Source organism: Malurus melanocephalus, unplaced genomic scaffold, assembly GCF_030028575.1.
Source record: "Malurus melanocephalus ecotype Western Australia unplaced genomic scaffold, MMel_1.1 scaffold_813, whole genome shotgun sequence".
Lineage (NCBI taxonomy): Eukaryota > Metazoa > Chordata > Aves > Passeriformes > Maluridae > Malurus > Malurus melanocephalus.
Window position 1 is genome coordinate 93,894 of NW_026624045.1, and position 9,986 is coordinate 103,879.

The 9,986-nt window shown below is 41.0% G+C and overlaps 1 protein-coding gene across 1 annotated transcript in view; it reads right to left on the reverse strand.

Moving 5' to 3' along the window:
• Window positions 1-8,132, reverse strand: part of LOC130585032 (protocadherin-11 X-linked-like) — a gene marked incomplete at both ends in the record, with an annotated part of 93,087 nt that extends 84,955 nt beyond the window's left edge. Inside the window, one exon of the mRNA XM_057385337.1 lies at window positions 8,061-8,132. Within this exon, the coding sequence (XP_057241320.1) occupies window positions 8,061-8,132 (72 nt within the window). The remainder of the gene's footprint in view (window positions 1-8,060) is intronic.
• Window positions 8,133-9,986: the final 1,854 nt, after the last annotated feature.

A 9,986-nucleotide genomic window follows, 5' to 3' on the forward strand; every position in this document is an offset into this window, starting at 1 on the left:
CACCAAAAAAACCTCCAAAAAAACCAAAACCAACTCTTCTGTGCTTCCTCTTCAATCTGCATCTCCCTCCTTCCCATCCCACTGCCATCCTTCCCTACCCAATGAGTTTGGTTTATTTGGAGAATAAAGATCACTGAGTAAGGACCTGTACAAACGTTTCCATAGTTATTAAAATACGTTCAAGCTATACCTGGCTCACCTCTTTTCAAAATATCATCTCTCAAGACACTGCAGGAGTGGAACAGGAATTTTCCTGTCCAGAAAGTTGGAAAGTATTACAGCCACTGGTTTAAGTCCTACAATTCTGATATCTGAGTGCACTGTGTTAGATGTGCAGAGTCAGACCCTGCTCCTAAAGCCAAGGGACACCCCTGGAAAAGTGACAATGGCAGCAACATCTGTTCAGATCTTCCAGTAAAGCATAGCCACGGGTAAAACTCATCCCTGGAGAGCTGAAGTGTGCCTCCCTGAGGGATGAAATAATTCAGCAAAATGTACAGCAGGAGCTACCTGCAATCCCTTAAACTAATGGAGATGTCTCAGGGCTAGCAAAGCTAGGGACTAACTCATACAACAACAACAACATTAAAAAAGTAATAATTATGGGGTGAATTCTAAGTTTAATCTCTCTCAGATCGTGGAAATCTGGAACAGGAGTTAGACCCTGCACAAGAAGAGCCAGGAGGAAGGGAATCCTCCAACAGCAATCCTTATTCTGSAGGAAAACTGCACTAGGTAATGTTTTCACGATGTTTCTTAAAAGTTACGCCCCACCTCGATTCCAGGAAGGTAATTAAGAGCTGTCTTTCATCTCCCTGCACTGTGGCAGTTTGGGGAGGACAGGAGTGATGCACAAATTACTGGAGAAGCAGTTGAGTTAAATCATGCCTGCTTAAAACTGAAATCTGCTCGAGTCTCTCCAGCACTACTGGATTTGTAGCCAACAGAATAGCTATCACTTACAAGCAAAATATCACATGCAAAAAATATTTGAGGATTATGTGAGGAACAACTATTYTACATGAAGGAAAGGACTCCTTCTATCGCTGCCCCTCTCGAAGCTCCCATGGCTATTTCCCAGCTCCTTCCATCAGCTCTCTCTAGGTGGTTCTAACGTGGGGCTTTATTCCTTACAAATGTCATTTTATCTTCTAACWGAGGGCCAAAAATCCTCTTTTTCTTCSCCAATCAGGATGAGTGCTACACAAAACTTGATAGAGAAGTTGCCTGCACGGAGCACTGGGCACGGCTGGCTTATTTCACAATGGCCAGCGAGAGATTCATCCCTTGGAAGGGGAAAACAGCATTTTTCCATTAAGTGAGCTCTTGTATAATACAGAAGYATATCTCTGCTTCTGAGAGTCCACACAACACTCGCTCTTCCCTGTTTCCAGCCGAGTTGTTTACTTTCTCTCAAATCCTCAGCTTGGCAGAGCTTGTGAACAGCCTGCCACGCTGCTGAGCACAGTGCCACAAATATGAAAGAAAGAAGCGATTCTGAAGGAAGCACATCTGAGAGGAGGAAGATAAAATGGTGATGGCACGATTATTTTTATTTTATCAAGTCGCTGTAAAGCTGCCAAGCGAAGGAGTTGAGCGTTTCAGCTGCGCTCTGAAAAAAGGGAGCCGCAAACTCATCCCTCTCTCGCTGCTTTTCCTCACAAAAAAATAAAAAGTTTCCAAGTCACAACACTTGTAAATCTTGAAATAGAAAGAATGAAACAGATCATAAAGATCCTTACTTTTACTGAACTAGACAATGATCCGTGTGTGAGGCACACAAGTGAAAGAGTTAAAGGAAAAGCAATCAGGATTCAAAAGAGCCAAGAGTCCTGTGCTCACTGAAACCTGACTGTCCCGTCCCATCACCTCCAGCAGCCCAACAGGGAGAGAAAACCAGCAGATGGAAATATCAGAATCCACTTTCATGGATCTTGGACCTCAGGAGTGCAGAGATCTTTCCCCACCTAACAGATTCAGTGAAATGATCCTCAATATCCAAAAACAAAACCTTGGAAGAACATTTTAACATGCACGTGACAGAGGATCACTGTCAAAAGCAAGTTTTCCTATGGAGTAACAACTCCACAAATTCAGAGAGTAAAAACAGAAGTATGAATGGAATACTACCAGATAGACAACCCCACAGTAAAAATGTCCCCACATTGCAAATATTTTTCACTGAGTGCCGAGCTCCTCCAGCCCAGCAGAAGGAAATACAGAGCACTCCCCAGCCTGCCCAAGCTCCCTCCTGCAGCCCCAGCAGCTCTCTGGGTTCCCTGTTCTCACACACACCAGGCTGAGTGCTCAGGTGATGCTCCAGGAAAGAAATTATTTACCAGGGTGAGCCAGAGGAACTGGACAGCCAACATCGCTGTCACGGTGGGCAAAAATGGCAAAGACATTCTACAAGGTGAACGGCTCAGGAACAATTTAAACATTTCAGGGTAGTGAGGACCTGAAGCCCTTCCTACAGCCTCATTTTCCATTTTGGTGTTGGGGCTCTGAGAACACCCAGAGCAGGGTGACAGAGATGAGCTCTTTGTGCCCATCCCATTGGGGACACAGCTCACCACAGACAGTGCCTGCAGAGACCTCGCTGGCTTTAATTAACCCATGAGAAAACCCTCCACTGCCTCAAATTGAGAGGTTTTTTTTTATCATAGAATCATCAGGCGGTCTGGAAAACAGACAGATAAACTTAAATGAAATGGGAATTCTTTTCTGCTTCTGTAATGGTCTCCCCTGCTGAAATCAATAGTGAATTCAGTGCTCACCACTCAGAGCAGCTTCTGTTTGTCCTTGTTTTCTGAGTGACTCTTCAGCTACATCAGAGACTCACCTTCTGTGCCTGTGGACTGAGGCAAAACTGCACCTCGAAAAGATATTTTATRTGTAGGTAAAGTCAGTTTGGAATCCTACCAGATGAACACAGAGTTCTTCCTGTTGGCCAGGTAAACTCAGCAACCCTGCTCTGCTGCAGAACTTTAAGAACTTTGTTTGTAAACACCTTGTAATTACTGCTTTAGTTTTCCAGCTGATTACTCCCAGTGGCCCGCTCGAGGCTGATATACTGGTTTATATCAGGATACACTGGTTTTATGGGATGAGTTGGTGTATTCTGTTCCATATCAACTGGAACCAGGGAGAACCATCCACAGACAGGGAATTGTCAGTGCTCCTTCCCACTCCATAAACCGCCTTCCTTCCCACTGAGTTACCTCCCAGAACTCAACTGCCAGTACAGCTGCACAAATAATGAACAAATTATGAACAAATAATGCATCAGAAATCCAAAATCCTGATTTCTGGATACATTATTTATTCAGAAGGTCTGGGATACTTCACAGATTAAAATCCTGTAGCAGAACTAACAAAACAGGGTTGCCATCTGTGAGAAGGCAGGTTTGTGCCTCTTGGCAGCCAGGCACTGCATCAGCTGCTGGAGAGATTAAATATTTGTTATTTAGTATATTTGTATTTGTTATACAGTTATTTTCCAAGTGCAATAATAAGTGTGGTTTTTTTTTTTTTCTCTCAACTTCCTTAATAAAATGCTGTTTCACTCCTGCAGATGCTCAAACCAGACCAAAACAATTCTCTGCTTCCAGTTGGCTTCAAGCTTGTGAGGCCTCCTTTTGAAGAGATAAAGTCTCAGGTTTTAAGACTGGAGGGTTCAAAACCAGTCCAGATATTTATGTAGATAATKCAAATTGCATTTAGAATCCCCACACCTTCTACTCTGATCTGGTCATTTATTACCATTTCTTTTAAATTCACCAAGTCCTTCGTGGCAGCACTCAGGATTACAATTCAATTTCCATCAAATAAGGAATATATTCAAGGAATATTTGAATTTACTAAGGCACCAAATAAAATGGGAATATTTTGAGCACACAGATCCTAAATACTGAACATAACCTGGGTGTSAACAGACTGCATAAATCTGTTTAGGTSACTACTTTGTAGTGAAGACACCAARCCAGAAACAAAGCTTTGTTTTCATTCTGACTTTCACTGGGTTTGAGTTCTAAAGCTCAAACTGTGCCCTAAGCAAAGAGAGCACCCCAGGACTCCATGAACAATAAATTCAGTACCTATGAACTGTGGGAGCAAAATATTCTTATTAATTGATTCTCTTCAAATATTTAACCACAGTAGCTAATGTTTATTCCTAATTTAAAACACCCTTTTTATAATTTAAAAAACAACCAACCTATTTTAATTCTGAGTGTTTTTTAAACCGAGATCAAGCCACAAGCCATATTGCAATATAATCTCACTTGTCAATAAAATTAGTGCCTARATAAGTACTTTGAAGCACATGTACCAGAAGCAGAGCAGCAAACATGGGTGGAATATGTTCATTTTTGGCAGATTTTTGCCTCTGAGCCYGAGGTGGACTCGCTCCCAGCACGGCAGGTGAGGAACAAAGTGAATTGCCAGCTCACCTAATAAGACATCTCTGTCACAGGGAGTTTGGAGATTCTCTCCAGGAGCACTCAGGGGAAAGCCTGGCTGCAGATCAGGAATGGGAAGGGATGCAAAGAACAAAAAGTGCAGCACATGGCTCTGCCTGCATCGCCGGGCATGGGAGGGAACGGGAATTACATGACTTGATTTACTTCACAAAAACTGATTAGGAAAGCCCCCTGTGGATTTCTTAACTATACTGTGGAGGGATATAAGATTAGTGTAGCAATTCCCATCATCAAACGTATTTACTGCTAAAATATTGGATTAGTGATGTTGTTATCCACTCTTCCAAGATTATAAAGTGATTCTTTAAAATTGAGATTGTTATCCACTCTTCCAAGATTATAAAGTGATTCTTTAAAATTGAGAGAAAAAAAGGAAAAAAAAAAAAAAACAACCTACACTCTTATCATTTGTAATTAGATTTGAGTCTGAGTGGTTTTGCTTTTCCAGAAAAAAGTAGTTTTGTTAAAAAAAAAGATGGCACTCTGCACACAAATAGAAAATAAAACTGTAGAGTCCAAAGAATCCTCTTCTGCTTGTGAGAGACAAAGGGTTGTGTTTGGTCTCTGTTTTATTGCTCCTGCTTGTGATTSTCAGGGCTCTGGCAGTGCCCAACCTTCACACCAGTGGTAATAAAGCCTTTTTGGGGCGGGATGGGGTTTATTTTAACACTGAGTGTGAAAATCATCATTCTCAGACACTCAACCCTCACAGAGAACTCTGAGGACAGGATCATCATTGTCTCAGTTTCCAGTGACAGCGTGAACTGTGAAGGAGGAAGAGCATGGGGAGAGGGGCTAAATTAATGTGTTCATTAAAGTAATTATGCCACATTTGGGCCAGGAAGTTTAATGCAGCYGTATCCTGGCTTTTTAGCCATTATCTTCAGTGACTAAAAGCACTTGGAGTCCTCACAATTAAYAAACAAATAAAAAGCTACAGCACTACCAGCACCTTCTCACCTTTTATCCTGTCCAACCTCCAGAAACCACTACAATGCAGAATTTCAGAGAGATGTATAATAGACAGGAGTGTAGGAGCCACCAAAAAAAAATTAAATCAGAAATATTCTGCAACTGAAGAGTGGGAGTTTTGTTGTACCTGTCAAGCTGGCAAACCTCACTATTTGCCACTACTGCCGTTTAAACTTGAGCACTGTTCCTTTTCTTAGTGTGGTAAATCTTTATTTTCTCTCTCTGGTTTCACCTTCCTGGTGATGGTAGAGATTGTTCAGGTTGGGAAAGCTCTCAGAGATCTTTGTGTCCAAGCAGAAGCCARCACTGCTGGGGTCACYACTGTCCCCTGTCCCCAGGTGCCACATCCCCCTTTGGGACACTCCAGAGATGGTGATTCCCCATCTCCCTAGGCAGTCAATTCCAACATTTTCAGTGAAGTTTTTTCCTGATATCTCCTTTAACCCCCACCTGTCAAACCTTTGGGCCATTTCCTCTCATCAGTCAGGTGTTACCTGGCTGAAGAAACCAACCCCACCTCACTAAAATATTAAACAAACCATTCATTTCTGATCCAGAATCTCAGTGGTCAATATAATTTCATGTCATTGCCACACAAAATTTGGCACCAGCATCCTCAAGAACTTCAACAATCAGAGATTACTTTGATTTTAAATTGTCCTGTTCATAATGGATTGTAAATATAGAGGCTATAAATGCATAATCTGAACTGCAGCAGCTCCGAGCAGCCTTGACAGGRTTTATCAGCCAARTGTTTAATCAGGCAAAGCAGCAAAAAACAGAACCCCAGGAATACATGGTATTTAGCATTTAAATAAAGCTTGTAAACCAATGACAAGTCTATTTGGGCAACTGCTCCCACACATGTTCCTTATCTGCAAAGGTCTTGTCCCAAATTTATCGGAASRAGCCTCTCACACTTTATTTTCCAGGCAGTTTCCATTCACTGAGCTCACAGAAGAAGATGCAGAAAACTACAAGTTGAAAGGCAGGGCCGAGAAAAAAGAAAATTCCCACACTGTCACTGTTATATTGCTCTGTGAACTCGGTAAGGCACAGCCAAAAACCCCTAAAAACACAACTGTGAACCCCAGAACAAAAATCCTACCACAGGAGAAGAACTGAGCCGACAAAGCGCTGCAGTTCCTCATTTTTTTTTTGTAATTGCAGAGCTGCTTCAACATCCCCAGCAACTTGGGGGTGCTTTCAAGATCAACCCTGGAGCAAAGAAGGCAAAAGAGAGCCCTGGCAGTACCAACCCTTCCCTGTCTGGCACACAAAGCCCGTTTTTGGTGTCTCCAAACCCTGTGAAATTGCCAGGCACTGCTGTTTGTGCCTCAGTGCCCCTCACACACCCTGCCCTGGGCTGGCTGACCCTGTCCCTGCTGCTGGAACATCCCACAGAAGCTCTGAGCAGCCCAAGCACAGAGTTTTATTGTCATTATTGAACAGACAGAAGCTATGAGTCTCTCCTTTGGGTGTGTTGTGGGGGATTCAAAAAATCTTCAATGGAAATAACACCTTTTTGTACACAGGGACTGGCTCTACTCGTGGCTCATTCCAACAGCTTTTAAATACATTTCTCCTCCTTTTAGAGTTGGGAACCATTTGCTTTATGAGCACCATTTGGATCATTTGCCTGTTGCTCATAAAATAGACAAAGCTTTTATCCATGCCATGAATTTTTACTCACTTTATACAAAATACCTAAGGAGGGATTTGCAGTGGCCAGAATTACATCCATGAAAGAATTAACARCTAATTTAATTTTCTGCTGCAATAATGGTTCCAGCAGTTTTTGATTTTGTTGATTACATTTCTTCTCTCCAAGAAATTAAAAAAATAAAAAACCCAGCATATTAGTGCTAGCTTCTTTGTATGTATTTGTTTTAGAAAACAGACTTTTCTAAATAAAAAAAATAGGAATGACAGAAATATTATATGAATTCTAATCTGTGTGGTTATTAAGTGAAGCTGTGGCCAATGCAGCTTTCAGAAGCGCTCAGATAACACAGAGCAGCACAGGAATATATGGGGAATAAACAGCAAAAACAGCCCTGAACTCCTGCACATAAAACATTTATTATAAACAATTTGCTCAAGTGAGTACCAAGGCCAAACATTCAAACCCACTCTATGTTAAGAAAGTTTTCCTATTAATATCTGCATTTCTTTATCCCTTTTTGCTTGATTAATTATTGCTTCATTCTTGGTTGAGTCCTTATGAGGCAAAAGGTTGATCTCTCAAACCTTCCTCTCAAAATAAACTTCCACCACTTCATTTCCACACCAGATGCTCACAGTTCATTGACAGACCAATAAAACCACCAGAGCAGTTTTGTTTTGYCGAGTTCTGCAAAAATTTTAAGCCCATATGAAACCCAAGCTGAAGGCAAGATAATGCTGGCATTTCTTCCTCAGAAAGAAGCTCAGACTTCAACTAAAAGGACACCACCAGTAGTCTGGGCAGCCAAAAAAACAAAACAAATCATTTTGATGTGTGATAGAAGAACCTGTTGCAACATTTCCTTGCAGATTATTTCCATGAACATTTACAGAAACCACCATTACAGAAAATAAGTTATAAGAAAAGTTGTTCCAGCCTACCTGTGGCTGAGTCCAGGCCTCCAAGGTTGTTTCTTTCAAAGGAGTTTGTGGCCTTCCCACTTCTTTTGTGTGCTGTTAGGAGAGAAAAGAATGCATCAATTATATGTTCAGCATTATTTTCCCTTGAGGGAATAAAACAGGTACAAAATCTTTACAATAATATATCAAAGTGTCCATATAAATCAAACTGATTAAAGTGATCTTCAAGGAGGATGACTTGWGATCCTTCACATTTCCCTCTCTTACAACACCAAAGCATCCTGCAATCAGTTAATATCTGTAATTATCCYGCTTCAATCATAAATGCACAAGATTTTTGAGTACTGGGGCTGAGCATTGAATAGGATGTTGGCTCCTTTTAATTTTCTCCATATGTGTTTCTAGTGAGGAACATTACACATTTTGTAAAGGACACAAGTCTCACGTTTTCTTTCTCTCTGTATTTTTGTTCTGCCATAAAATAGAAAACAGTGGCATTCACACAAATAAAAAAAAGTCCTCTGCAGAATTGCTCTTAAGCAGTACAGGGATTTTCCTCCTCCTGAAATACAACATCTCTAATGTTCATCTGCCCTTTGAACRCTGCCTCTGACAATATCTAATACAAATATTTTATCCAGGCCTCACATCAGACCGATCTAAATGCCCATGGAGACTGCAAGGACTGACAAAGAGAAGGAGAGAGATGCCATTGGATTTTCTGTCATTTACAACAAACTGTGGCTGCTTAAAAAGATTTTTTTTTTTTTTAAAATACAGAAATTGTGGGCAACCTCAGCTAGCATGGAGCATTCACAGGGCTTCTTTCAAAAAAACACCTTATTAGATGGCAATTGTGTTTTGGCAGGTTGGATTGCCTGTAATCATAGATTGCTGGCAATCATTTTTACCATTTTTTGTTAYATTTTGGGGTAGCAATGGAACATGATTTATTCTCGAAATAGAACAATAAGTGCATTTCCAAAGAAAAAAAAGAGAAATAACCACACATTCAGTAAATGTTAAGCAGAGTTAAAATGAATGCAGCTGGAAAGGGAAGGTTGTGTTTTTCGTGCGTTCAAAAGCAAATKTATTCCACCTTATAATCTTGCTTAAATCATCAGCCATCAAAGGGACCCAAACACACAACGAAAATTATTAAACATACCAATTCTGGTGCTAAGATACCATAATAATTCCACATGGGACAGCCTGCCAAGAGCTGACAYTCAAAATCACACTATTTCTTGAGAAATCGTTTTTCTTGGAGTTCCACACCAGATTTTTCATACATTTGTCCACTCAGAGAGCAAAGAGACAAATGAATAAACGAGTGGGTGATTATATGGAGAAAATGGATGCAGRAGTACATTTAGGTGAAATAACAGTGAAAGTGTTTGAGTAACACTGGAAACCATGTTCTAAACATTAAATCTGGCTTAGTGAGGGGTCAAATAAMTCAATGCTGAATTTTTTTTGGACAAGTCCCACTTATTTCCTAATGTTCCTCCCACCCTGCACCTACAGAGCCCCTCAGCAGTGCTCATCATCATCTCTGTGCTCTGCTCTAAAGAAGGATGTGGCAAAGAGAGAACTCTTCTGGGAGTCTCCTCTTCCTTCCAGCACAGAGAAYGAAGCTCTTACTAAATCTGGAAAGTTTTCGGAATCCTTTATCCCCTTCATTTCACCTGGAGCATCTTCCTACAGCCTTGTGCAGCTTCCACAGCTCCTCAAGAAACACCAGACTGTGCCCACAGTGTTTTGCTTGTGTTCCCTCCACTTTTTTAATTCAACATTTCAGTTTCTCACACAGAAGAGAATTGTGCTGATAATGAGATAAAGATGGAATGATTCCAACCTGGATATCCCATCATGGTTCCACAAGACATAAATGGACAAATTCTGTTCTTACCACTCACCCAACCCCTCCTGAGATTTCCCTCTCTG